The following is a 26,569-nucleotide window of genomic DNA, read 5'->3' as shown; positions in this document are numbered from 1 at the left end:
AATAGTCAAAAATTTGGAAAATTAATAGAAAAATCGCCATATTTGATGACTGCAAGGGTATACAAGCTTCGGCTTGCCGAAGCTCGCTTCCTTTCTTGTTTTTAAAAAAATTTTCGAGTAATGTTTCTAAAAAAAATCTTGGCCCCCCAGTAATTAAAATCTCCTTTAATATTACATATATGTATTTTTATGTGCAAAAAGCGTTATTGCGCAACTCGGACATTGATTTTTTATAAGCAAAAAGCGTTTCTGCGCAACTCGGACAATTTTTGCAATTTTCTGCGCAACTCGGCTAGCTCCGATATAATCGTTTAATCCATACACAGCGAAAATATGTTACATTTGTCTACCACTTCCACTATGAAGCCCATAAGCCGCCAAAAGTTTTTATCTTACAACATTTTGAATAGTGTATTGATTCTTCTCGTAAATACGCAGACAATTGCGTTTTTAAATTTGCCACGCCCACTGGCCTTGATGTCGTCCAATCCGTTTGAATATCGATATCTGGAAAACTATTATAGCTAGAATATTGGGATTAGACATGCAGATTCTAAGAGTAAAAGACTTCCTCGGGGCGCAAAACTGGGTGCCTCCCACAATTTATATGGCATTTCGCTGAGAAATACTCAGCGAATACGCGTTCGGGCGTTTTTATTATACATTTCATATTTTATTGAAACTGTATATATTAAACTTTCTGCAAGAATTAAACTTACCTTTTGGAAGATGTTCAGTTTACTTGAAGATTACTAAAGCAACCAAATGATTTGAGTGTTCAAAAAATATTGTAGTAGTCTTTACCTTCCAAGCGAAGAAGGTATAAAATACCCTCTTCATACATACCCAAGAAATTTATCCAGATATGTTCAATAATAACAATAAGATGTTTAAAAATTTTACTTTTCGTATAGAAAATTAAGCGTAGGTGACTCTAATAAATATATTTTTAAATTTAAAATTGTAGTCATTTTATGTTATGCTGAGGCGCTTTAAGACACTATGTAGTTAATATAGTTACGCGAAAATATATGTGTGTACATCTCTTCATTTAGTTTAGTTCCTTAACCTACCTATATTTCAGCGGGCGGCTGTTACACTCAGTGTCCAAAAATTAAAACGAAAGTTTAGCGAAGGCTGTGCACACTTCATCTGTTTAAATAGTAAACTGCTGCGAGCGACAGCAATGTATAAATTAGTGAATGCGTCAGTGGCTTCGAGGCGGTTCAGAGCCGAGAGTCAACTTATTTTTAGGTGCTAGAGGGTGAAAATTCATCTTCTCCTGCACTTTAGTGACACTTGTCAGCTACGATAGGAAAGCGTACGACGCGGATCTCATTTCCATAGTCGCAAACTACTGAATCGCAGGCAAGCATCATAATTTTAGGGCAGAGTTGCAGGTTGGCAAAATCAAGTTTGACTTCGCGGGCCGGCTGTCCAGTTCGCACATCCCACACAATAAGAGATCCTGCAATTAAATTAATTTAATGAAAATGATTAGTACAACAACGACAAAGGGAAACCTTACCCATTTTGCTGGTCACCAAAAGCGACGGTGTTAGCATCAAAAGACTCGAGTACGCGTTGGAAATGTTGATTGTGGTCAGAAGGTTGCCCTGGAATCGCTCCCACACGCAGATTCGTTCGTCCGTACCTAGGGAGATCACATAGCTGGGGGCGCAGGCTAAACAGCTGACGGCGCCGTCGTGGGCCTGGATGTTATACATGCATGCGCCCGTGAACAAATCCCACACGCAGAGTAGCCCATCTTGGGAGCCGGAGCCCCCGGTGCCCGGTTGCCAGCGGTCCACGAATAGGCAGGTCACAGGTCCACAGTGACCGTGCAACGTATACTCCACATCCGACTTGTTAAGACAATAGACCTAGAAAGGCCGGGAAGAGTGAGCAAAATAAGTTCAGTTTAAATTGCTTTAATTGCGCACCTTGAGTGTGTGATCCTGGCTGCCTGTGAAGACCATGTCATTAACCACCTGCATGCAGGTGATTGGTTGCTGATGGGCTAGCCGGACGCCCTCCAACGTGATTTTCATCTCCTCCTTTGTGGTCTTCTGAGTGGCATCCTGCTGGCAGCGCTGCTGCTGCATTATTAGGCCCAAACTTCCTGTGGATCCAGTTCGCACATGAGCTGAAAGTGTGAAACGGTATTTTGAATACATTCATCGGAAACCAAACCGCAGGGATGACCTACTGCGTCTGTAGGCCGAGGTAAAGCCCCAGTCGATCTGTTTTCCCTTGTAGTAAGTTTCTAAGCGATAGAAGTCCAGTCGCCCGTTCAGACGAGCGACAATTACGCGATCGCCGTTAAGGTGAATGTGGGTTATTCCCTGGTTCCTCTTGGCGTCTTCCTGGTAGGCGCACTTAAGTAGTCCGGCAGGCGACTCCCACAACTCAACGCGCCCGTTGGCACAGCCCACGGCGATGAGGTTGTCAAAATAGTCCAGACACCACACCGGTGACACGGCCAGCTTTCTTACCAGCGTCTGGCCATCCGGGCGCGGCTGAGATATCTGGATGTCGGAGCGGGCGATGTTCGTTAACCGCTCGCCACTGCGTGCGTCCCACACCCGGATTTGGCCCTTAAGACAGCAGCTAATGATGTAGGCACCATCCGAGACCAGGCACTCAATGCGGTGTTTGTGGCCGGCGATCTGCGTGGGCACACCCTCAAGAATCTGCTCAGTCTGCTTGTACGGCGCCTCGGACTCGTGCCAACTGGAGCGCCACTCGGCATAGTTTCTAGTGCAGATGCAGCGGTAGAAAACCACCATCGTGTAGCAGAGCACGAATATGCTGATGCAGCACAAAAGGATGGCGAAAAATATTTCCATAGGGCTCTTGGGAACCAGGGGCATCCCGCCGGGCATAACCATCGGGGACTCGCGACGCACGTCGTCATCGTTAAAGTCAAGAGGGTCGAGGGCAGCTGCCAAGGCCTTCCACTGAAAGTTCTGCTGCAGCTGCTCCTGCGGATTACGCAGCAGCGTGGCTAACTCTGGCGCTATGGCATGGCTGAGCCGAATCGTTGGCAGCAGGGTTACGTAGTGCCCGCTCAGCGAGACATTGTATTGCTTCATAATTGTGGACCAGTGGAAATTCGAGAGAAAATAGTTCAAGTCAAAGTTTGGGTAGCGCAGGCGCAGCATTTCGTCGGCCGTATCGTTGACATCGTTCTCGATAGGAGCTTGTAGTGGAGTCGAATGCCCGCTGCTACTGGGAGCACTAGTCGCCGCCCGCTGCCAGTCAGCCTGCCATCCCTCAAAAAAGCTGCTGACGGCTCCACGACCTGCCTGTAGGCGCCTCTGCAGCTCAAGGGTTGCCGTCATCGTGCCGTTGCTCTGCATGCTAAACAGCTGCTCCAGGCACCCCGAGTTGTACACTATGGAGCAAATCCACACAATCATCCATATCATGAAGGCTCGCTGAAAGAAACGGGTGCGCGCCCAAAAGTTCACAATCTTAATTCGCTTCGGGATTCGCTGTTCCTGCGGCGAGTGGCCGTTACCCAAGCTGGTCCGATCGTTTACAGAAGCGGAGTCTGCAAAACACAGCTTTGGGTGCGACTGCGAGCGCTGAAAGGTGCCCGGCACAAAAGGTGGCACCGTTGCGGCGGCACCAAAAAAGCGAAAATCGTGGCGACCCGCTCCCTGGGTGCAGCTCAGCAGCATCTTGGGAAGGTGCTTGGCCTCCGTCGTGTACTCCGCACGCTTAATGTTCATGGCCAGGATAGTGGAGAAGAGCAGCATTTGCAGCATAAAGTCCGAGAGCAGGCCCACTATGGCAAAGATACAAAACTCCTGGATGACTGGCACGAAGGTGGCGAGGCCAATGGTCAGAATTGTGATCTCCGTCAGCAGTGTCTTGGAGATGTGCCAGCCCTCCTTGCTAAGGGCTTGCGCCACGCGGATTTTTACGTCGAACGTTTCGTCCATGGACACTACACTCTTCGTAATCACCAAGCTGTTTTCTAGTCCCACCAAGATGACCAGATAAGGAAATATGTCCTTTGACTGCAGTGATATTGTCAGGCCGAAGAAGAAGCACAAGCCCAGGGACATGGCCAAACTCCCGGCCGTGGTGATCACGCTGCACAGGGCCAGCAAAAAGCGGGAGCGAAACACGTCGATTTTACGGACCGAGAAGTAGACGTACGCAAATACAAGCATAAAGGCCACCGTGTAAGGGACCAACTCCCACATCCTGTACTCTCCCGGGTAGAATATGTACGTAACCGTCGATGGCTCCTCCGCGGATGCGCTTGCTGACGAAGCCATTGGCAGCGGCGGGTAGTGTCGCTGCAGCTTTTCCTTAAGCGTTTCCAGGTACTCCACATCGTTGTGCTTGAGGACCAATGTAAGGGCGTACTGTATGATCCGCGAACGAGCGCGCAAGGGATAACGCTTAAAGCCCGTGTCTTGCATGGGTACGCCAAAAAGCATTTCCGCGACGGAAACTTTCGACTTTTGCAGATTCTGAAGAAAAGATTTTAAGATGCCTTAAAAATCATAGGAAACTTCTATACGTAGTCGGATACACAACTAGTAATATACATGAGCGTGACTGGGTTAGTTGGTAAACATGCATGAGTTCACAATATATGTATATGTTTTAATTAATATATTCTAGATCAACAAACATCCAAAGGGTGGGGTTAATTTTTTAAAAGTGAAGCATATCAGTTTAATATTTTATTGAATGTTGATTCATGAACAGTAATCAACCCTTGTGAGTATTTCTAGCTCAACGAGTCAATCTGATTTGGCAGTTAATTATCAAGGCGCTTATCAGCAGAACTCTAAATATTATATTTGTTGGAAATGGATTATTCCTTCATTGCATCAATACTTTCCACCCTGATAAACGAAAGGGTTGTAGCTAGTATTGTTTGTCTGATAGCTTTGTTATCTTAGCCTTAAGTATTTCCCCGATTCAGCGAAGGCCAATTTCCTTGAATCGATCTCATCTTTATAAAGCTCCTTAAAAAATTAATAAAAACTTTCCGCAAAAAAAAAACTTTTGGAGAAGTGAGACAGAATAACACCGAAGCTTATGGTTAGCGGGTTCTAATTGCAGGTGTGGGTCTGTATAAAATTCAAAGTTGCCACCATAAACGTATAGCTCTTTGTGTATATAGCAAAACGAAGTTTTTGTCAAAGCAAATTGTCTCGAGTGTGAATCACTATCACTAGATCTAAGTGATATACATATGTATGCGGCCAGGGCCGGATTAAGGGCAGGGCCGAGGGGCCGCGGGCCGGGGCCCCCGCATTTTGGAGGACCCCACAAAAATTGCGAACAAATAGGTTTTTTCAATTTTTTAATGCAGAAATCGTGTTGCGTTTGTATCTATCGATAATGGTGGCTATTGTACGAGTGAAAGACCGTTTTCGAAAATGAAATTGATCAAAAGTCGACTTCGTTCGAGCATGGAAGAAGATCGACTGATTCATTTGATACTTTTGATGATATTGTTAAGAATAATTGCGAATGAATAATATAAAAATTCGAAAGTACGTTTGATTTTACTGTATACGGATGCAATTTGAAACAATTTACTTATGTTTTACTCTACTCTTCTACGCTGTATTAGATGAGTAAGTTAAAATTGTGATAATAAATAAATCAAATGAATTGAACACTTAATCTTTTTGCATATTGTAAATAATTTCTGACCGCTAAAGGGACCCCACACATTGATCGGACCTTAGGTCCCCACATTCTTATTCCGGCCCTGTATGCGGTATCTAATAAGAATACCTGTCTGGGTAATTTTGCGAGTACGCAGGGTGGACAACTATTACGTGGCGTGTGTACCTTTCATTAGTTCAAAACCAATCGGCCTAGACAGCGGTGTAGTGCACACTTAAACGCATGCATATGAAAGACCAAAGGTCTTGCCAGAGTCTAGGCAGCACCACTGCTCTCAGTTTTGTAAAAATATTTACAAAATACTAATGGTTTATGTTTATAAACGGCCTATGCAATAAGTTGTTGCCTCAGAAACTTTAATCGAAAAGCGACCAGATGGTGTTTCCCGAGACTCTTTCTCGGACCGGAGCTGATAAAGGCCGGGAAGGGGGTTGTACAAACTAATTATCCCTAGATTACATTAAATGGAAAAAGGTAGAGGAAAGGCACGGATACAACATTGTGATATAACATTGGTTTTTACTTACATGGTACTGGAATATCGTGTTCAGGATGTTGGTGTCACGAGTGAAGTTTTGGGCATTCTGCGTCCACAGGTTGGCTGGCGAGAGCAGCAGGCAGCCGTACTCGGGGAAGATCTGATCCAGCTGCCCGTGCGTCCCGCGCTTCACGTTCTCCACATGCAGGCAATTGTGCTCCAGGGTGCGCTGGCTGCGGCGGAAAGTCGAGTCAATTAGCATGCTAAAACGGCTACAAGATCAACTCACTTCTCGCTGCTCTGGTGATTACGCACAATTTCGAGTAATTTAAAAACTTCGTATAGCGGCGCTCGGAACGCATCCATCAACTGCATCCCTTCGGTCCACGGGAGAACGCAGGTTCGGAGCGTTATTTGCTGAACGTAAAAAAAGGCAGGGCTGCTTTGCGCCCACGGCAACAGGGGAGGTGGTCCGCGGTCCGTAACAGTGCTATTGAGAGGCTGGGCGTGTCCGACTGGCGGGGGATCTCCGGGGACGGGCGGCGTAATTGTGGAGCCACTGTGATTGTGTACCGTGAGAGACCCAGACTCTGCTTCATAGGGCAGCACAATCTTGGTGGGTATTGTCCCCGGTAACGGTATGTTGATTAACGGATAGCTGCAAGAGGGAAAGAGAGGGAAAGAATCTTCAACGGAAGTGCTTGTCAAATACGTTTGATTTTCTATTTTAAGACCGGCGTGCGTGCTCTCGCTGCAGCTAGTCATCTAACGCGTGGCTTAAGCAGCGATCGCCCGTTCGAGTGAGCTGTGAAACCATCACCTATCAGCAAATCGCGTTTTAAGTATTCAAGGTCAGCGGGCCAACATAGCTGGAACCACAACGTTCCTCGGTGATAAGCGTGCTGATAAGTGCCGAATCACCGGCACAGTTACCAAAATATTGGGCGGCAACGCCAGCATCGATTTTACCTATCCCGTTCGTACCGTCGGGTGTTAACTTAAGTTCCTTGCCGATATTGGTTACCATGAAACTCAAAAATTATTCAGTTTTGCTTGAACGTTTGTTCAATCTTGTTCCAGTAAGAGCATACAAAACAAGAAAGGAAGCTAGCTTCGGCAAGCCGAAGCTTATATACCCTTGCAGTCCTCAAATATGTCCAACAAAATAAATAAAAGCTAAACAACATCAAAGCTATGACGATTTTTCTATTCATTTTCCATATTTTTGACTATAGATCAAATGGCAGTTATATGATATAGTTGTCCGATTTTAATTAAATTTAATTCGTAATTCAAGAGTCGTAGAAAACTTTATATTCCAAAAATCATGTTTACCTGATGAAAACAACGATGTTATAATTTTATTTCCGTTATTTCTATATAGATTTTTTTATCCTTCCTATGGCAGCTATAAGATATAGTTGTCCGATTCTTTTGAAACTTTTTTCTTAATTTAAGGGTTGTTAAAAAACTTGATATTCAAAAAATCATGCTCGTGGGATAAAAAACAACGATGTTATCAATTTATTTCCATTAATTCTATATATCTTTTTCGATCTCTCCTATGGCAGCTATATAATAGAGTTATCCGATTTTGATAAAATGTAATCCGAAATTCAATAGTAGTTAGAAAACGCTATCTTGAAGAAATCAAGTCGATCTGATAAAAAAAAACGGCGTAAGATTTTTTTATTTCATTCTTTGGTATTGGAGCTATTCGATATAGTCGGCCGATCCGGCCCGTTCCGACTTATATACTGCGTGCAATAACTACACAACTTTTGGGAAAGTTTTAGCAAGATAGCTTTAAAACTGAGAGACTAGTTTGAAAAGAAATGGACAGGAGGACAGAAGGCCAGACGTACAGACGTATTTCGATTCAGATGGTGATGCAGATCATGAATATATATACTTTATGGGGTCTGAGGTGTCTCCTTCACTGCGTTGCAAACTTCTGAATGAAATTATAATACCCTTTTGCTCTGCAAGGGTATAAAAATGTGTACATATAAATATAAAATCGCGGAATTATACATAATATTTGTATGTGACTTAAGTCTAGACTCTAGACATTGTTTACTTAAAGTGGAGACAGCAACAAAACATTAGGTTACTGTCAATACACATAATTATATTAATAGGTATATAAGATCAGTTTTTAATTTAAAAAATGTAAGTATACATTCTTGTACTCTTGCAAGGTTACATAAACATATCTCCATCTATACAGTCTGAACTGCACACATATAGATAGATTATTTTTATAGATCGGTTACTGACGCACTTTGAGCCACTGATAATCGCTGACATTATCAAACTGCAAGCTTATTTAAATGCGAGAAGAATAGCTTATTTTTCTTTTTCCCTGATTGAGGCGTTGTCTTCATTAACAAGAAAGGAAGCAAGCTTCGGCAAGCCGAAGCTGATATCTCCTTGCAGACTTCAAATACATATGTCGACCAAAATACATAAAGGCTAAATAACATCGGAGCTATGACGATTTTTCTATTAATTTTTTTTTTTTTTTTTTTTTTTTATGACAGCTATATGGTATAGCCGTCCGATTTTTTAAATTTTAATTCGAAATCCAAGAGTCGTTAAAAAACTCTTCATTCCAAAAATAATGATTGTCTGATGAAAAGCAACGGTGTTAACATTTTATTTCCGTAGATTTTTCGATCTTTCCTATGGCAATGATAATTTTTAATACAATTTTTTTTCGCTTTAAGCGTTAATAAAAAATTCCATATATTAAAAATAATGCTCGTGGGATTAAAAACAACGATGTTATAATTTTATTTCCGCGTAAGCGCCATCTGAAAGAAATCAAATCGACCTGATCAAAATTTTTTATTTTATTCTCTCTATATCCGATATAGTCGGCACAACTTTTGGGAAAGTTTCAGCAAGGTAGCTTTAAAACTGAGAGACTAGTTTACATAGAAACCGACGGACGGACAGACGTACAGACGTATTTCGATTCTGATCGTGATGCTGATCAAGAATATATGTACATATATATGTACATATATATGTACTTTATGGGGTCTGAGGTATCTCCTCCATTGCGTTGCAAACTTCTGACTGAAATTATAATACCATTTGCTCTGCAAGACTATAAAAAGTATGTAATAGGCCAAGTAACGTGTTACGATTAAATTTTTTCTTGGTGAAAATAATTATTAGGGGAAGGTGGGGAATCGTGGGCCACGTTTATATTTTGTTAAATATCTTAACAAATAAAATTTTTTTTCCAAAATTGTAATATGGTATGTTATTCTACATTAAATTAGGTAACTTTTGACTATTACACTTTCTTACAATTCTTTTGTTTTTTCCGACTTTTCGTGGTTTTAAAAAAAAAGGGTGTTTTGGCGATTTTCAAAAATGGTGGGGAATCGTGGGCCACCCCCATATTTGAATGAAAATCAAACAATTATGATGCAAAACTTTATTCAATTAGTAGAAATGACAAGTACAGTTATTTTAATCGAGAAAGTGGAGAAGGATTATGCACAATCAATCTGATACGCAATTTGGGCATGTAAATGTGTTGGCAGAGGTAGCACATTTTGCATGGACATCTCGACCACATTCCATGCATGCAACTGAATTGTTCTTGGTCAATTTCTTTGGCTTTGACAGGTGGCGGTGGCTCACGTTTCCCCATGGCCCACGATTCCCCACTTTCCCCTACTATAACCAGTCAACATTGCCAGACAAGGATTTATGATACTATAAGAGCTAAAGAAATGAACTGTGATATAAAGATTTTGGTGATCCTTTTGTAAATGTTCTTTCTAAGTATACGAAATTATTTATCAGGAAGCAGATTTGCATTAAGGAACGTGTTCTTTATGTGGGTACTTCTGTAGTCAAAAATGTTTGCCAAAAATAACCCTAAAAATGTTTTCACTTTTATTTAAAAAATATTTTAACATAACTGTTACTTTAATAGAAAAGTATTTAGATTTAGTTTTTTTTAAGAATAATGTATTTTAATATTTAAGAAACTTGATTCGATTCGTGAGTCTGCAGAAGATTTTCAAGATTGTTTTTCTACTACTGAAGAAGTTGGGAATAATTGTGTCATTCATGTAAAATCATATTAATCAAAGCTTTGTCGGTAAAAATAGATACATATAAGGAAAGCCATTTTTTGGTGACTTATTGTTGAATCTAGAATCTATGTATGTACATTCTAGAACCAAAGCATTACTTTGCATTTTCTATACTACAATTTATATTCATGTTGTCTTGCTACATATGTAAGCACAAATTTGGCACTGACCATGAAAGTAGAATCGCCATGAAAGCGATGCTGGAGGCGCACGTCGGGTAGCTGGACAGGAAGAGGCCGTGTTTGTAGTAGAAGTGCGAGACCGAGGCGGGAAGTCCAGCGGAGGTGGATGCAGCAGGAGGTGAGGAAGCGGCGGGTCCGGGTGGTTTGCCGGTTAGACCGCTGCCGTTGGATGCTGCTGTTCTCGGCGTCGTCGACGCCGCTGCTGCTGCGGCCGCCCTGGCAGAGCCATCTGTTGCGGCGGCCATGTTGTTGTTGTAGGCAAAAAACCTACACTTACACCGAGGTTAACTCACACACACACTTGTTAGAGAGGAGACTATGGGCGCGCACTTTGTTCTAACGCTTTAACGGGGAAATACGAGTTGGTCGGTTGTTGTTTTTGCGCGGATTTGGATTCGGATTCGCACACTTGGCTGCGGCAATTACGCAACTTGGCGTTTGCAACGCATCATCTGCGTAGGCGACGCAGAGGGACCACCCCGATATTGTGATATTATTTTTGTTTATTTATAGCGCCGACTCGTTGGTTCCTGGTGACTTTGGTTTTGGCTTGGATTGGGGCTTGGGCCATATATCGATACATGTTCCCCGGCGATTTGCATTCTATTGCTCCTATTGATTTTTCTTTTTCTTGCGCTTCATTCGCACCTTTTGCCCCCACGTTATTTGCGCCGTGCGGTTGTTGTTGCTGCAATTAATTGACGTTTTCTCGCATCTTTAATGCTCACTCACACACACTCGGGCTTAAACATGCAGGTTATTCTTATAAAAAATCTGCGACGCATACGTTGCTGCCGCCGGTCTCTCTTAATTTTATTAAAATTAAGGCACCGCCGCCGTCTATTGTTATCAAATTAACATTTGCACAAGCCCGAGAAACGGATAATTCACTAGAGGCGCACTTTTCTGAGGCGGATTTGCCGTTTTTTGGTGCGGTGCACAAGGAATCCGAAGGAGGTGTTGCAGAACTGTCTGCTGCAGTGCAGCGTCCGGGAAACACGGTTAAAAGAGTTTTTCAATTTGGTAAATAAATAACTTAGCTTCAAGCACGTTTTTTTTCGTCAATCAGCAGAATTCGCTGTGCGGCGCGTTGTTACTCACGTTAGAACAAAATTCTCGCTCGCCGTGAGTCAGCGTGAGCGAACTAGTTCCCTACCGAACCAAAACATTGAACAGCTGAGACAGCAATTTTTTTTGCAAATACAGCATACCCTTTGCAATTTGTTACAGGGACCCATATATTTTCAATTATACGTTGAAATATTGTGGTCTTATCTATTTCAACCATTTTTTTTATTGATCTGGCTTACCTACAGATAAAACTTTGACTGGCTCCCTGGTTCACAGTTCCCTTTGTCACTGGTGCCAGACTGACCGCATAACCTAGGAGTTACCCAGCCCTTGGCGCTCGATTTAAATTTTAAATTTATTTGTTGTTTGCTATAGACCTATAAATCAAGAAATATACACTATTGTTAATCTATGCCATGTTGTAACTTTTGATTTGACATCAAAGTAAGAATTGGTTTCTATTGAACAAGTATATAACTTTTTGAATTCATTTTGGTTTTGTTAGAAGTATAACCTCGATGAGCATGAAAATTAGCCTTAATTGTTATTATCTACACGTATTTTTCAACACATTCAACTCTCAGTTCTCACATGAAGTCCTTAGCAATTAAGTATAATCGTGGACCGAAGTTTGCCAAAGTGGTTCGTGAATTGACAGACATAATAGACGCCGTGGGCTCTTCTCGGCCCCATTGCAGCTCCAGTACTAGTCGATCTTGGTTGTTGGCATTGTGTATTCCGCAGTAAGGGACGCCACCTCGCCCGCATCATGTGGATGTCCTTCACCAGCCGCCTCCTGGGCATTATAGCGATGCCGCATGATCGCCTCCCCTTGCGCGTCATATTCTGGCGAAGACAGTTCGTGATACTGCACTGTCTCACTCCTTCCCTCCGGTAGACCACCCGACCCGTTTAGCTCAGCACTGCTTTTAGTCCGGCGGCCGAACAGCAGCACTGTGCCCTTGCTTAGCAGCGGACAGAGCAGAGTCTGGTGGCAACAGGCAAACAGCCGGTAGTTGGGACCCTGGAACGGATCCGACATCGCCGCACAGAGCATGTGATCCAGATTTATGCCTGTAAGCTGCAGTTAAAAAGGTGCATTAGTAGATCGAACATTATCATACATACAAAAGTCTGCTCACATAAAGATTCCGTACACAGAAATAACAATAAAAGATGCTAGCTTCAGACTCTGAAGTTCAGAGAACTGAATCTTACAAGAATAATCTTGCAGTTTCAGTTTAACTTTTGTATATCTATTGTCTTACAATATTATTAATTTCAAGCCAAATGCATGAAATTATTGGTTTTCCATATGGCAGCAATAGCTCTTCGGATTCAATGATTGTTCTTATTACGGATGTACATATCTACATATGTATTTATGCAACTATATTTACAAGCAATCATGTTTGTATTTCAACAAGAAAGGAAGCTAGCTCAAATATTTAAATATTTCGAACCAAATGCATAGAGGCTAGACCACATGTTCATATGGCAACTTTATGATATAGTCGTCCGATTTTTATGAAACTTAATTTGAAATCCAAGAGTCAGTAGAAAAATCTATATTGTATTGTACAGTTAAGTGATCGGTTGATTTGTTGTGATCAACAGAATATTTAAGCTTACTCCTTCTACTCGTGGAAGATAACGTTTACTGTTTTAAGATCAAGTCGAGGTTCACTTACGATGGAGAGCGGGGAGAGCAAGACAAAGTGGTAAAACAGCATGAAGGCGGTACCTATGTGTGACCAGTGAAATTCGCTGAGGTCCTCGACAGTATACGCTCCTGAAATGAAACGAAAGGGTTGATTACAGACATAACAATAGTTGTTTGATAGTACCGCTTCGGATAATGTAAATCGGAATCATATACAGCAGTGCGTGCTGGATCCAATATGTGGCCTGTTCAAAAGGATAAGTTCGTCCCTCCACCTCGGGAAAGAGAAAAGCCAGGAAGGGGCCGTTAAGATTGCTCATTTGTATTCGAAAGAGCGCTGTCGTTGTCTTCGTGGGCTTGGCCGCCAGGAGGTAAATCTGTAAGAATTACTTGAAATGTTAACCTAACTTTTACTATTAAATCTGTGAATATCTCACCTGCAAACAAGACTGCACGTGACAGGGATTCAGAGCGAAAATCATCGACTGGCCGGAAAGCTTGAAGCCCATTTCAATGCCAAATATCATGGACAAAGCTATAAGAAGGAACAGCCTAGTGGGGCTGTGTGGCTTTTGGATCTCGTGAAGCGGTGGCAGCTTAATCGGCGCCAGGCGTTGCCAAGAGCGGTGCATTATGAAGATAAAAAGGGCAGACAGCAGTGTAGTCTCCACCCAGCGCCGCCGATCAGTCATGTAGTTGATGCACTCCGGCCCCGTGGTCCTCGGAATCTCGTCAGAGATGCCTCCGACAGCCCAATCCCAGTCCCATCCCATTTAAAGGCGGCGTTATCTGCTTTGGATTTAGGTTCTGAAAAATATATATATTTCTTAGGCAATTAGGGCGTGAAATATTAATAAGAGCCCATTGACCGAGGTCAACCCTTGTCCTTAGTACTTTATTAAACAATAACTTTATAGCGTGACCCTGCCAAGGAAAAGCCTACAATACAGGACACACGGCTCTAGTGCTCCGTCTAGTGTAATTCAGTGGCCAGTGACAAGGAGTGCTTGTCGAACATAACTAACTTGGATGTTAGAGAAGATGGTGCATTATCAGGTGCTTAAAAGGGCTGGAACAAAGTATACAAGCCAGTCAAATGGGTGCTGGGCAGCCAGCAAATAGCAAGAAAAATATGAAATCATGTCAGCGTTGACAGTTGCCGCAGCTGTCCATTGGCCAATTGCCAAGGGCCAAGAACCTAATGCAGAAAACCGAAGGTCGAGACATTTACCCCCTGTGGGTCCGCACCAAGCTTTTGCACTTTTTGTCAGCGACGTATTTGAAGTGCACTTTCGAGCGCTCGTTTGCAAGCGGACTATGAGTAATGTCCGATCAGGCCACAAATTTGGCCCACAGGTATAGGCCTCTAAAAACAAACTGAATGGAAAGCGCTGCAAGGGAACTGGGCTGATAGCCGCTGACATTGTGATTTTCATTGTCAAGAGCAAAAGGGATGGGGTTGCTTTAGCTAATGCGAGTGGAAACGAGACAGAAAGCCTGAAGGAAAAATAACAGTCATTCAGGCATACATATGTATGTATGTATGTACATACATATAACATAGTTATAAGCAGTTCTCCATAAAAAGCAAAGGAAGTATAACTTTTAACTCAACTGAGAAACTATTATTAGCAAGAACAAACAACATATGTATGTACATATGTACATATGTTCAATAAAGGAAAGGAAAATATTGATTAAATTTTCAACGCAAAACCAATTGAGTGAAGTTAACAGTTGTAACGAATGACTTGAATTGGCGTAAATTTCTTAAATAGGTAAGTTGCACTTAAATTTAATTTAATAGAAAATGCACTTGTCTAAGCAATAAACAAATTAAATATCCTACTCTCAGACTTCTATCGATGTTTTCGAAAAGCAAGCACTTTTGGCGATCAAAGTACCGGACTTTAGCGGTAAAAATGGAAGAAAAAAGTCAGACAGCGCCGACGTGTGGCGACATGAATTCGATTTTTTTCATTTGTTACCTATAGGTCCTCCGCCTGCAACTGCCACGTGGTGTTCTGCAAAGCTCGCCTCGTCTTCCCCCTCGAATCACCGACACCCTTCCGACGCTGTTGAGAAATATACGCGGCTATCGCACATTTTTCGTACCCTCTTTTTTTGTTTTTAATCACATTTCGCCTGCATATTTGCATTAAGCATATAAATTGGGGCTAAGAAACACGCGGGCAGCGAAGTAAAGCACTACGTTTTTGCTGGGCAACTGGCTGCGGGCAAATGAGGCTTTGGGTTCCGTTGTTTCTATCGTCCTTGAGCGAGCTTTCACTTTCTTTCTCCGGCGCAAGCGTTTCCGAGCTTTTCCTCTCTCTGACTCTCGCTCTCTGGTAAATTGGGCGCCAAAAATTATGGCACCGGCCATGGTACAATTATACAAGGTAGTCTCGTCCATGGTACAATTATACAAGGTAGTCTCGTCGGCTGCCTAATCGTTCGGCTTTTTAGTCAGTGCGTTCGTGCTTGTTGAAGGATGAGCACGCGTGCGGACGAATTTTTTTAGAGTATTAACCCTTGTGCAAAGATGTCGTTCTGCCCTTGGCTGCAAACTTTTTTTGTTTTTTAACATGTCGTTTCAGATAATTTTAGTATAACAAAAAATGTAAAGGAGAAACTATTAATAGCTGCTAAGAAACATTAATTTAGATATTACAAAAATTTACTTTAAGATTGACATTTATTTTGAAATTAATAACCTAAACAAAGAAATAACTATCCAAAAATAAAAACAACGCTTAATTTTAAATTCAAAACTATTAAAAATTAATTTATAAAAAACTTCAACTCTTTTTATTATAAATGAGCAATTTAAGCCCCATGCACAATCTAAGGGTTAAACTAAAAGCTCTTTTGTCGTTTTACTCGCACTTACTACGCAGACTCCTCTCACTCGCACTTTTTGTGAGTAATGAATAAGGGAGTGCTTTTTGCCGACGAGACTACCTTGTATAATTGTACCATGGCACCGGCTGCCTTGGCCGAGGGGTGCAACATATGATATTCATACGACAAGCACTTGTATGTACATGCAAATGTGTACGTCTACGGATGTGCATTCGCCTGTGCTCACAGACGGTCGCAAATTGGATTAACGGTGGAGAGTGTTCGAGGGGCGAGTGACCCAGAAAAGATAATACCTCGGTTACGCCAGGCAAAAACATCGCCATCTTCAATTCTTACTCGTTTTTTTTTTTTGTATTCGGTTATCTAGGTGTGATTATCTAATACGAAATAAGTACAAACTTTCTGATACTCGCAATAGCTAAGCTTACCAAGTATTTCAATTCGCCGTAATTTATAAAAATGTTCAGACCAGGCACCTTTCCCGACAAGCAAACACACGTAACTGTAATTAACAGTTACCCCACAGTGTACAATGGAGGTTAAAAAATGAACAGTTGTCCGATTGTCCGAGCCATACAAACCAATTTTAATTTTGTAACCCCTGATATGAATAAATACATATGTACATATGTACGTGTTTGAAGCAGATAGCAATGAATCCGAATTCCGCTGGAAGAGACAGGATATGATCAGAAGGTACGATTAGAAAACATTGTATGTACATACATACGTGCATACAGATGTAGGTACGCTAGTATGGCGACCATTTGGAAGCCTTACCCGGCACAGCTTGGAAAAGCTCCGTACATTAAGGATTTGCAGTAAAGGAAACTTTAAATTGCAAGCAAAGCAAACAAAGCAAAGTAAGAACTTAGGCTGAAACCGGCCCTAATCAGCGTAATACTTATTCATTTTAGTTTTTAGGTAACATTTTTATGAAGTGTTAGTTTCGCTCTTTTGGCGGTTCCGACATATTCGTAATCCCTAATATACCCTTTTCAAGTTTAAATTAAGGGGTACCCTGAAACAGCTGTTTTCAACGTAGTTGGGTGCTTTGTTACCTAGTCTTACGTTACGTGAAGAATTTTTGTCATCGCAGTGTGACCAGCTAGCGTTTACAAAGGTAATTCGCTTGTTTCAGCTTAAGGTCATATTTAACTTAACTAAAATAAAAATAATAGTTTGTGACTAAGAAATTGGACTGCAGGATCAATTCATAGGGCTTATTTTTTGCCTTCCAAGCCACAAAGGCGATTTCAGTTCGGGAAAAATCAGCCGGAGTTAAAATCGAGCATCATTTGGGCGCAGCTGCAAGTCACGGACACAAAGGCGTTTGGGAGTGTTTCACTCGTGTGTATTTGTGTGGGCGCCGCGGAAACCACAAAAACAACATCCAGAGCTATGGTGGGAATTATCGATGAGGCGCAGCTGTTTTATCCTCTGGGAAGTCGCATCAAGATAGCCGACAACTACGGCACAGTGCGCTATGTGGGAGAGGTAAGAGACCATACTCCGGACATGAATATAATTTATCCGATTTGGTTCCATTTTTCAGGTCAGCGGCCACATGGGCACCTGGCTGGGCATTGAGTGGGACGACGGGCTGCGGGGCAAGCACAACGGCATCGTAGACGGCAAGCGCTACTTCCAAACGCAGTCGCCTACGGCGGGCAGCTTTATCCGGCCGGGCAAGGTGGGGCCGTGCGCCACTCTGGAGGATGCTGCCCGCGAGCGGTACCTGAATTATGACTCGAGCAACGTAGACGAGTCCCTCATCCGAGAGGCCCAGGCCAGTCTGCAGGCGTCGCTCTTTGAGGTTGTAGGTATGGACAAGATCGCCCGCAAGCAGAGCAAGTTCGAGCAACTGGAGGAAGTGAGTGTTGACCAAACGCCAGTGAATGCAGCCGGGTACCTGAAGGAGCTGACCCAGCTAACCACGCTGAACGTAAGCCACACCTTGATCTGGAACTGGGAGATAGTCGCCAACATCGCGCAGCAGCTGCCCTCCCTGACAAACCTGAACCTGAGGTAAGTAAAAGTGAGGCGATGTTTTTATGACTTTTACAGTAACTAATCTAACTTTTTAGCTCCAACCGACTCGTTTTGCCTACGGCATCCGAAATCACAGATTTGGAGCCCAGCTTCCGACAGCTGAAGCGTATTAATCTACGCGGTTGCGGCTTTTCAGACTGGAAGGATGTGATGCATACGGCGCTTTTATGGCCAAATATTCTTTCCCTGGGCCTTCAGGAGAATCCTTTTGGTCAGCTGGCCGAGGTCGATCGAAAGAAGATCTTTCAACAGCTTCAAGAGCTGGACTTGCATCGCACTAAAATCATGGATTTTGACCAGGTGGTCAAGTTGGGCAACCTGGTGACGTTGCGCTCTTTGAATCTCATGGAAAACGGCATCGAGGAAATAAAGCTTCCAGACTGTGATCCGCAAGAAAAAATTAACATGTTTGTCTCACTTGAGCAGTTAAATCTGCTTCACAATCCTATTTGGAATGAGGTATGCCACCGTCCGTTTTATTTTATTAAACAAGTTACAATGCTGTTTTTCAATATTCTGAGCAGGCGGATGCCTTCAACGAATTGGACAAGCTGCCGCAGCTAAGCCGCTTGAGTAAGACACCGCATCTAAAGTCAAATTTTGATGAAATGGCCTCTAAGGCCGTGGCTAGCATAGCCGGCCTGCAGTTCATCAACAAAGCGGAAGTGACAGCTGAGGAGAGACGTGGTGCCGAGTACGATCTTTGGAAAAAACATGCCTTGGACTGGATGCAGGCGACGCATCAAGGCTCAGATTCCTTGCGTGAATTTTGCCGGAAGCATCGCACCTATCCATTACTGGTTAAAAGTAAGCTTGCTGGTGACAATTTGATCTAAAATTATGGATTTTATATTTTTAACAGAGTATGGATCCCCGGCAGACTTTGTACCTCGCACCCAAACGAAGCCATCGAATTTAATAAATATTTGCATTCGACATCAGCTTTCGGGAGAGACATGGGAGAAAAAAATCCCGCGAATGATAACTGTACAGACTCTGCAGGGACTGGTTATGAAGCGGTTCCGGTTAGGCGGTAACGTTCCCCAGCTGTGTTACGTTGATGCCAAGCATCCAAACCTAGTGGTTCAACTGGATAACAATGCAAAAACGCTGGACTTCTATTCTGTACAAGAACACGACACGGTTTTGGTTCAATAGCGTACAGCAATTAAGCAAGGCGTTCAATCTCTTTTCCGTATTCAAATATGGTATTTTACTTTTAGGTAACTGAAAATCAAAAATTTCATGTTCAATTTAAATTCTGACCCCCCATGCTTAAATTGATAATGTTATCTGTAGGTAAATTTAAGTTTAAATTTCTACTATGCAATAAAACTCGTATATTTTTTTGTTTTTGCTTGAAAAAAAAACACGTTACAAACCCAAAGACAATTATTTTTATTTTGCCTTAACATAATGTAAGAAGGTACAAAGAATATATTTATATATATATTCTCCAATTAGTCTTCGAGGGATATGCCATATTTATGTTTTTTTTTTTATAAATAGATGTTTACAGCTTTGAAACGAATCTGAAATTAAGCATTGCAGTTAAATGTAGGGTAGACTCCTACCATAACAAACTTATAGCACCAACATTTCATATTGTTAGTCCGATCTGTACGTTAGCAAAGGTTTACCGGGAGCTATGCATAATTCTCAACACATTCCCCTATTTTCTTAAATCTTTCACTCAATTTTAATAAAATTTAACTCGAAATTTAATAGTCGCTAGAACACTCTTCAAAAAACATGTTTTTATAATAAACCAAAATTGAGTTTTATTTCTGTTAGTTCTATATACATTTTTCGATCTTTTCCAAGATATGATAAAGTTTTTCACGCTAATGAGTTCAAAGTTAAAGAATCCTAATCAAACAGCACCTGGAAAAAATCAAGTCAATATGATAAAAACAACGGCGTAATACATTTATAAACGTTATTTTTTTCGATCTCTCTTATAAGAGCTAACCGATATGGTGTTTTTAGCTACTGTTACATTTTATTGAAATCGGATGACTATAGGTACAGTCAGCGCCAAATTTTATTCTCTGGGCATTATTTTTTTAGGGGGTTTCCCTTGACTATTTTCGACATAATTTCGTCATTTGAAGAGCGCTGTTGCTTAAGTTGCTTTTGGTAGAATTTTTTTGTAAAGACCCCTGTAAAATCATGCCAAAGCAAAAGCAGTTCACTGATCGCGATAAAGAAAAAATTATTTTATTGGCTGAACAAAATGTGTCAAATCGGCAAATAGCGGCTGAAACGCATTTCAATGAAAGCTCAGTGCGTCGTTTTTAAAAAAAAATATCGTGAGACAGGTGAATTAAAAAGGAAAAAAGGGACAGGTGAAAAAAAATGCACCAAGTCACGTGAAGATCGCTTTATTATGAGAACGAGCCTGCAGAATCGTTTCAAAACTGCAGTGCAGATAAGATCTGAGGTACATGAACAGTTTTCAAAAGATATTTCGGAGCGAACTGTTCAACGTCGGCTTTACTCTATGGGAATGCTCGCAAGATCACCTGTAAAAAAGCCACTTTTGAATCCGCGAATGAAAAAAAATCGTCTAAACTGGGCCAAGGACAAGGAAAATTGGACTGCTTCTGATTGGTCAAGAGCGCTATTTTCAGATTAGTCCAAATTTAATCTCATTGGATCTGATGGAATCCTCAATGTGCGCCGTAGACGTGGGGAACGTTATTCTGAAAATTGCTGCATAGCCACAGTAAAGCATTCACCGTATGTTATGGTATGGGGATGCATATCCAAATATAAAACGGAATCAATTTTAATGGTTCAGGGTATGGTCAATGCAGAAAAATTTAAAGAAATAATTTTAGGAGGAGTTGTGCCTAGCATTGAGTCCATAAGTGAAGAAGAAGATGAACTCATTTTTCAGGATGATTCTGCACCTTGCCATCGAGCGCGATCTGTGAGTTACTCAGTGTCCGATTATTATCAAAACAACTTTTTCAGTTAAATTTAACATTTTTCTATCTAAAGATAACAAATTTGAAGGAAGAATTGGGCATTAGGTCCTTAGATTGGCCAGGCAGGGGCGGATACAGGTATCTGCCTGGGGGGGGGGGGCGATCAAAATTTTTTTTAAATAATGCAAGTAGCAGGTGGCAAATAATCAAAAATTATACGCAGTTTTATTCAAAACACACTGTACAAATAAATTAATTAATTTTAATCTAAATTGCGAATTCCATTTTTCTTTTCCCTCTTTTTAAAAACTTTTCTATAACTCTCTCGATGTCAATACTGATTTCGGAATGCGTATGTAGCAATGCTAGGCCAGTTAGTCTTAGGAGGAGGGATAGAAGTAGGGCAAGGAAGGACTGGCGACACGCTGTAACACGCAGGTTTCCGAAGTTCACACCAGTTCACTCGGTTCACGCGTTTTCTGAGGAGTCGGACGCATTCAAGTGAAGCACCTTTTTTCAGAAGCTGAGGGGGGCGATCGCCCCTATCGCCCCCCCTGTATCCGCCACTGTGGCCAGGAAACAGCCCAGACCTTAATCCAATCGAGAATGTTGGGCCTATATGGGTGCCAAAATAAGAAAGCGAAAGCCCAAAACTATGGAGGAGCTAACACATATTATAGAAAAAGTATGGATACACGATATAACGAAGGAATATTTGTGTTCCATTTACGATTCTATGTCCAATAGGGTAAAAAAATAGTTTTTGTTAAGTTTTTTCATTATTATAAGTTTTATGATTTGTTTCCTTAAGTTTGCCATAATAGTGAAAAGTCGTGAAAACTAGGGTGAAATAAAAAAAAAACATTTTTTTAATATTAAAAACAAATTTAAAATAAAAATTGGTATGCACTTTTATTAACATACCATCAGTTAACTTGTTAAAAAAAAATTGGGCGAATCCGCAATCATACAATGAAACAAGAGGGCCTGAAAGTTGAAAATTCGTAAACCTTCAAAGTGCGGCTTTTTTTGTGGCGCTGACTGTATGATAAGCTGCGATAGAAAAGACGGAAAATTAATGAAAATTAAAAGATAACGTCGTTCTTTTTTATAATACGACCAAGGTTTTTTGAGTATCAAGTTTTTTAACTAGTATTCCATTATAAACAAAATTAAATTAAAATCTTACAACTGAATCATAAAGCTGCCATAGGAAAGATCGAAAAATCTATATAAAAGATAACTATAGCACCGTTTTTTTTTTATACCGTTGCTGAGGACAGTATAATTTCAGTCAGAAGAAAGCAACGCTGTGATAGAGAAACCTCAAACCCCATTAGGTATAAATATATGTAATTTAATTTTATCACAAACAGAAGGCGATATACTATGGCTGTCATAGTATTAATATAAAATTAAATCAGTCCAAACCAAAAAAAAGTAATATTTAGTACATTTTATTGTTGGCATTAAAGAACCGGACTAACAGTTGGAAATAATTTTGTTGCTTGAGATTTGTGATGTGTGTAGACGTGTTTAACACTAATGCAAGGGTATACGAGGTGTGTTCAAAAAGTATCGCGAATTTTGAATTTTCGCGGTTTACCTCGTATCGAATTTCGATTTTTTTGTGGCGTTATGTTGGCACTCATGTCTTTCATGGCATTCCGAATGTTGACTGTGGCATACGGAGAAGCTACCTTGGACCGAAGCAACGTTTATCGGTGGTACAAAATGTTCTCAGAAGGCCGAGAAGATGTGAACGGCGAAGAGCGTGCCGGACGCCCGAGCACTTCAACAACAGACAAAAAAATTAATGAAGTGGAGAAAATGGTGTTGGCCAATCGTCGAATCACCGTTAGAGAAGTTGCTGAGGACCTAAACATATCGATTGGCTCGTGCCAAAATTGCTCAATTACGACCAAAAATAGCATCGCATGAACATTGCTAATGAGATGTTAAACTCTGTCCGCGACGACCCAAAATTTGCTCCAGAGGGTTATAGCTGGTGACGAATCGTGGGTTTATGGTTACGACGTGGAGCTCATTCATCTTAATGGAAGCTGCCGCACGAACCAAGACCGAAAAAAGCGCGCCAAGTTCGGTCGAATGTGAAAGTTTTGCTGACAGTTTTCTTCGATTCATCGAAGGAGAAGCTGAACAAGATAACAAAAAATGATTTTTTGAAGTGCTTCGAAGATTGGAAAAACAGTTGGCACAAGTGCATAGTATCTCATGGGGATTAATTTGAAGGAGACAAAATAGATATTCATGAATAAAAAAAATTTTTTTGGAAAAACACAAAATTCGCGATACTTTTTGAACACACCTCGTATAAGCCTCGGCAAGCCGAAACTAGCTTTTTTCTTGTTTAACTACGCGTAAATCTGGAAAACTATTTCATGCGAATAGAAAACGAATAGAAAAACTTCGAGTTGTTGTTGATGAGTTTTATAGTGCAAAAGGCTAAAAAATATCGAAGCTGTTTTTATTACTTCGATTCTATGAAATTTATTTCTTGGATGTATGATGAAAAATCTATAAGATTAAAAACAGCGGCGTAATAATTTTTTTCGATCTTTCCTAGGTGAGGTCGTCTCATGAATTTTTAATAAAATTTAACTTATTGTTTTGAACTCATCTATTACCAATTACAACTGAAGCGCGAATATTGTATATCGTTTCGAATTTTTAGCAACAAATGCATTCATAATTTTTCATCCTTGAGTAGTTTCACGTGGGTAGCACTACCCATAGTACCCACATCTTCTGCCGGCCCTGGCTGTCGTTGTAAAGATCTAACCAGCAATAGGAAAATTCTTGCTACTATTGAATTCTGATGACTGCAAGGGTATTCGTTATGTCATGAAAAGCCTTACCCATGTGAGTTTATATCTCTGGTTTCCGGTCCCACAAGTCTTTCATATGAGTTTTTTTTTCAGGGGCGACTTGGGCTTCGATTTCCCCCTTCCCCAAAGGTTGTCGTCGTCAATATAGCCAGCATTTGCATAATTCGGCTGCAGGAACTGTCGCCTGGTATTAGCATATCTGGAAAATGTTTTGGACTTAATTGCTCGCAGATTTAAAGTTGCTGATGTAACGAAAGAAGCACCGCCCACTAACACCCAAGCGAGCTTGTTTACGGCCTGTAGACAATGCATTATTAATGAGTGTCTACGGCGCGTGGCCAGTAAAAAAACGTACTCGCACGAGGTGGATGGTTGTGTGTAATTGTGTTGGGTGGATTTACATGACGCACTTATCAAGTGCACTTGATCACATCTCGGTATGCAAATTGGTGTTCGGCCCACGTCGCACTACACACTCATCGGGTTCTTTGTAAGCCAAAGATTGCCTATCAAGTTGCAGATTACTGAGAAATGAAAAGACATCTTCAAAAACAGTTCTTATTGAGAATGGAATTAGAAGAAATCTATTAAGTCCGGGCTTACAAAATAACATTTTGTAGCCTACTTTTTGGACAATATTTTTTTTAGATTTAAGGTAAGGTTTTCTTTCAAGAAAATGGCAATGGCAGATATAGATATTTATTTCTAGTTAACATAGCATCGGTGTCCGAGTCAATATCTGTAGTTCCGGAAAGCCACCTTGTGACTAACCCTTGAATCGAGAAAAAATTTCATTAAAATCCGATCTTCTTATAGCTGGCATAGGAAAGATCGAAAAATCGATTTAGAAATAACGGAAATAAAATGACAACATCGTTGTTTTTCATCACACAAGCATGATTTTTGGAATATAGAGTTTTCTAACTGCTCTTGAATACCGAATTAAATTTCATCAAAATCGGACGACTATATCATATAGCTACTATATGAAAAATAGTCGGAAATATGGAAAATTAATAAAAAATCGTCATAGCTTCGATGGTGTTTAGCCTTTATGTATTTTGTTCGACTTATTTGATGACTGCAAGGGTATATAAGCTTCGGCTTGCCGAAGCTAACTTCCTTTCTTGTTTAATATATTTTTCGATTTTGATAACATTTAATCCGAAATTCGACAGTAGTTAGAAAACGCTATCTGGAAGAAATCAAGTCGATCTAATAAAAAACAAAGGCGTAAGATTTTTTATTTCATTCTCTTGTATTGGAGCTATCCGATATAGTCGGCCGATCCGGCCCGATCTGACTTATATAGTGCGTGCAATAACTACCCAACTTTTGGGAAAGTTTCAGCAAGATAGCTTTAAAACTGAGAGACTAGTTTAAATAGAAACACACAGACGGACAGACGGACATATGTACGTATTTCGATTCAGATCGTGATGCTGATCAAAAATATATTTATAAATGGGGTCTGAGGTGTCTCCTTCACTGCGTTGCAAACTTCTGACTGAAATTATAATACCCTTTTGCTCTGCAAGGGTATAAAAATATGAACAAGAAAGGAAGCTAGCTTCGGCAAGCCGAAGCTTATATACCCTTGCAGTCATCAAATATGTCGAACAAAACGCATAAAAGCTAGACAACATCGAAGCTAAGACGATTTTTCTATTCATTTTCCATATTTCCGACTATAGATCATATGGGAGCTATATGATATAATTGTCCGATTTTGATCAAATTTAATTCGTAATTCAAGAGTTGTAAGAAAACTCTATATTCCAAAAATCATACTTGTATGATAAAAAACAACGATGTTATAATTTTATTTCCGTTATTTCTGTATAGATTTTTCGATCTTTTCTATGGCAGCTCTAAGATATAGTTGTCCGATTTTTATGAAACTTTTTTTCAATATAAGAGTTGTTAAAAAACTTGATATTCAAAAAATCATGCTCATGGGATAAAAAACAACGATGTTATCAATTTATTTCCATTAATTAGATATATATTTGTTGATCTCTCCTATGGCAGCTATACGATAGAGTTATCCGATTTTGATAAAATTTAATCCGAAACTCAATAGTAGTTAGAAAACGCCATCTGGAAGAATTCAAGTCGATCTGATCAAAAACAACGGCCTGAGAATATTTTATTTCATTCTCTCGTATTGGAGCTATCCGATATAGTCGGCCGATCCGGCTCGTTCCGACTTATATACTGCGTGCAATAACTACACACCTTTTGGGAAAGTTTCAGCAAGATAGCTTTAAAACTGAGAGACTTGTTTGAAGAGAAACAGACAGACGGACAGACGTACATACATATTTCGATTCAGATGATGCTGATCAAGAATATATACTTTATGGGGTCTGAGGTGTCTCCTTCACTGCGTTGCAAACTTCTGACTGAAATTATAATACCCTTTTGCTCTGCAAGGGTATAAAAATATGATCAATAAAGGAAGCTAGCTTCGGCAAGCCGAAGCTTATATACCCTTGCAGTCATCAAATATGTCGAACAAAACGCATTAAAGCTAGACAACATCGAAGCTAAGACGATTTTTCTATTCATTTTCCATATTTCCGACTATAGATCATATGGGAGCTATATGATATAATTGTCCGATTTTGATCAAATTTAATTCGTAATTCAAGAGTTGTAAGAAAACTCTATATTCCAAAAAATCATACT

The 26,569-nt window shown here is 40.7% G+C and overlaps 3 protein-coding genes across 5 annotated transcripts; 1 reads left to right on the top strand and 2 right to left on the bottom strand.

Annotated features, from left to right (window-relative positions):
* Positions 1 to 868: 868 nt before the first annotated feature.
* Positions 869 to 11,581, bottom strand: LOC108091131 (sterol regulatory element-binding protein cleavage-activating protein). Its single transcript, XM_043208187.1, has 7 exons — positions 10,437 to 11,581; positions 6,435 to 6,803; positions 6,195 to 6,378; positions 2,210 to 4,490; positions 1,944 to 2,146; positions 1,529 to 1,883; positions 869 to 1,468 (listed from the first exon to the last, which is right to left on the bottom strand). Exons 1-7 carry the CDS (start codon positions 10,691 to 10,693, stop codon positions 1,290 to 1,292), a joined length of 3,828 nt encoding a protein of 1,275 aa, XP_043064122.1. The 5' UTR covers positions 10,694 to 11,581; the 3' UTR covers positions 869 to 1,289.
* A 274-nt stretch (positions 11,582 to 11,855) lies between these two features.
* On the bottom strand, positions 11,856 to 16,586 carry LOC108096387 (transmembrane protein 164). 2 transcript variants are annotated; one of them, XM_017198078.2, is made up of 5 exons: positions 16,473 to 16,586; positions 13,620 to 13,989; positions 13,367 to 13,559; positions 13,211 to 13,311; positions 11,856 to 12,600 (listed from the first exon to the last, which is right to left on the bottom strand). In XM_017198078.2, exons 2-5 carry the CDS (start codon positions 13,953 to 13,955, stop codon positions 12,226 to 12,228), a joined length of 1,005 nt encoding a protein of 334 aa, XP_017053567.1. In that variant the 5' UTR covers positions 13,956 to 13,989; positions 16,473 to 16,586; the 3' UTR covers positions 11,856 to 12,225. The 2 variants fall into 2 exon arrangements, with proteins under 2 accessions (XP_017053567.1, XP_017053481.1); XM_017197992.2 differs by lacking the exon at positions 16,473 to 16,586 and adding an exon at positions 15,171 to 15,412.
* A 572-nt stretch (positions 16,587 to 17,158) lies between these two features.
* Positions 17,159 to 19,483, top strand: LOC108096274 (tubulin-specific chaperone E). Of its 2 annotated transcripts, none has more exons than XM_017197867.2 (5): positions 17,159 to 17,541; positions 17,600 to 18,072; positions 18,132 to 18,555; positions 18,621 to 18,903; positions 18,959 to 19,483. In XM_017197867.2, exons 1-5 carry the CDS (start codon positions 17,446 to 17,448, stop codon positions 19,252 to 19,254), a joined length of 1,572 nt encoding a protein of 523 aa, XP_017053356.1. In that variant the 5' UTR covers positions 17,159 to 17,445; the 3' UTR covers positions 19,255 to 19,483. The 2 variants fall into 2 exon arrangements, with proteins under 2 accessions (XP_017053356.1, XP_017053266.1); XM_017197777.2 differs by having other exon boundaries at positions 18,618 to 18,903.
* Positions 19,484 to 26,569: the final 7,086 nt, after the last annotated feature.

The sequence above is a fragment of the Drosophila ficusphila genome, unplaced genomic scaffold (assembly GCF_018152265.1).
Source record: "Drosophila ficusphila isolate 14025-0441.05 unplaced genomic scaffold, ASM1815226v1 contig_414, whole genome shotgun sequence".
Classification (NCBI taxonomy): domain Eukaryota; kingdom Metazoa; phylum Arthropoda; class Insecta; order Diptera; family Drosophilidae; genus Drosophila; species Drosophila ficusphila.
Note: the sequence above shows the minus strand (reverse complement) of the source record. Positions and strands in the feature narration are given on the sequence as shown.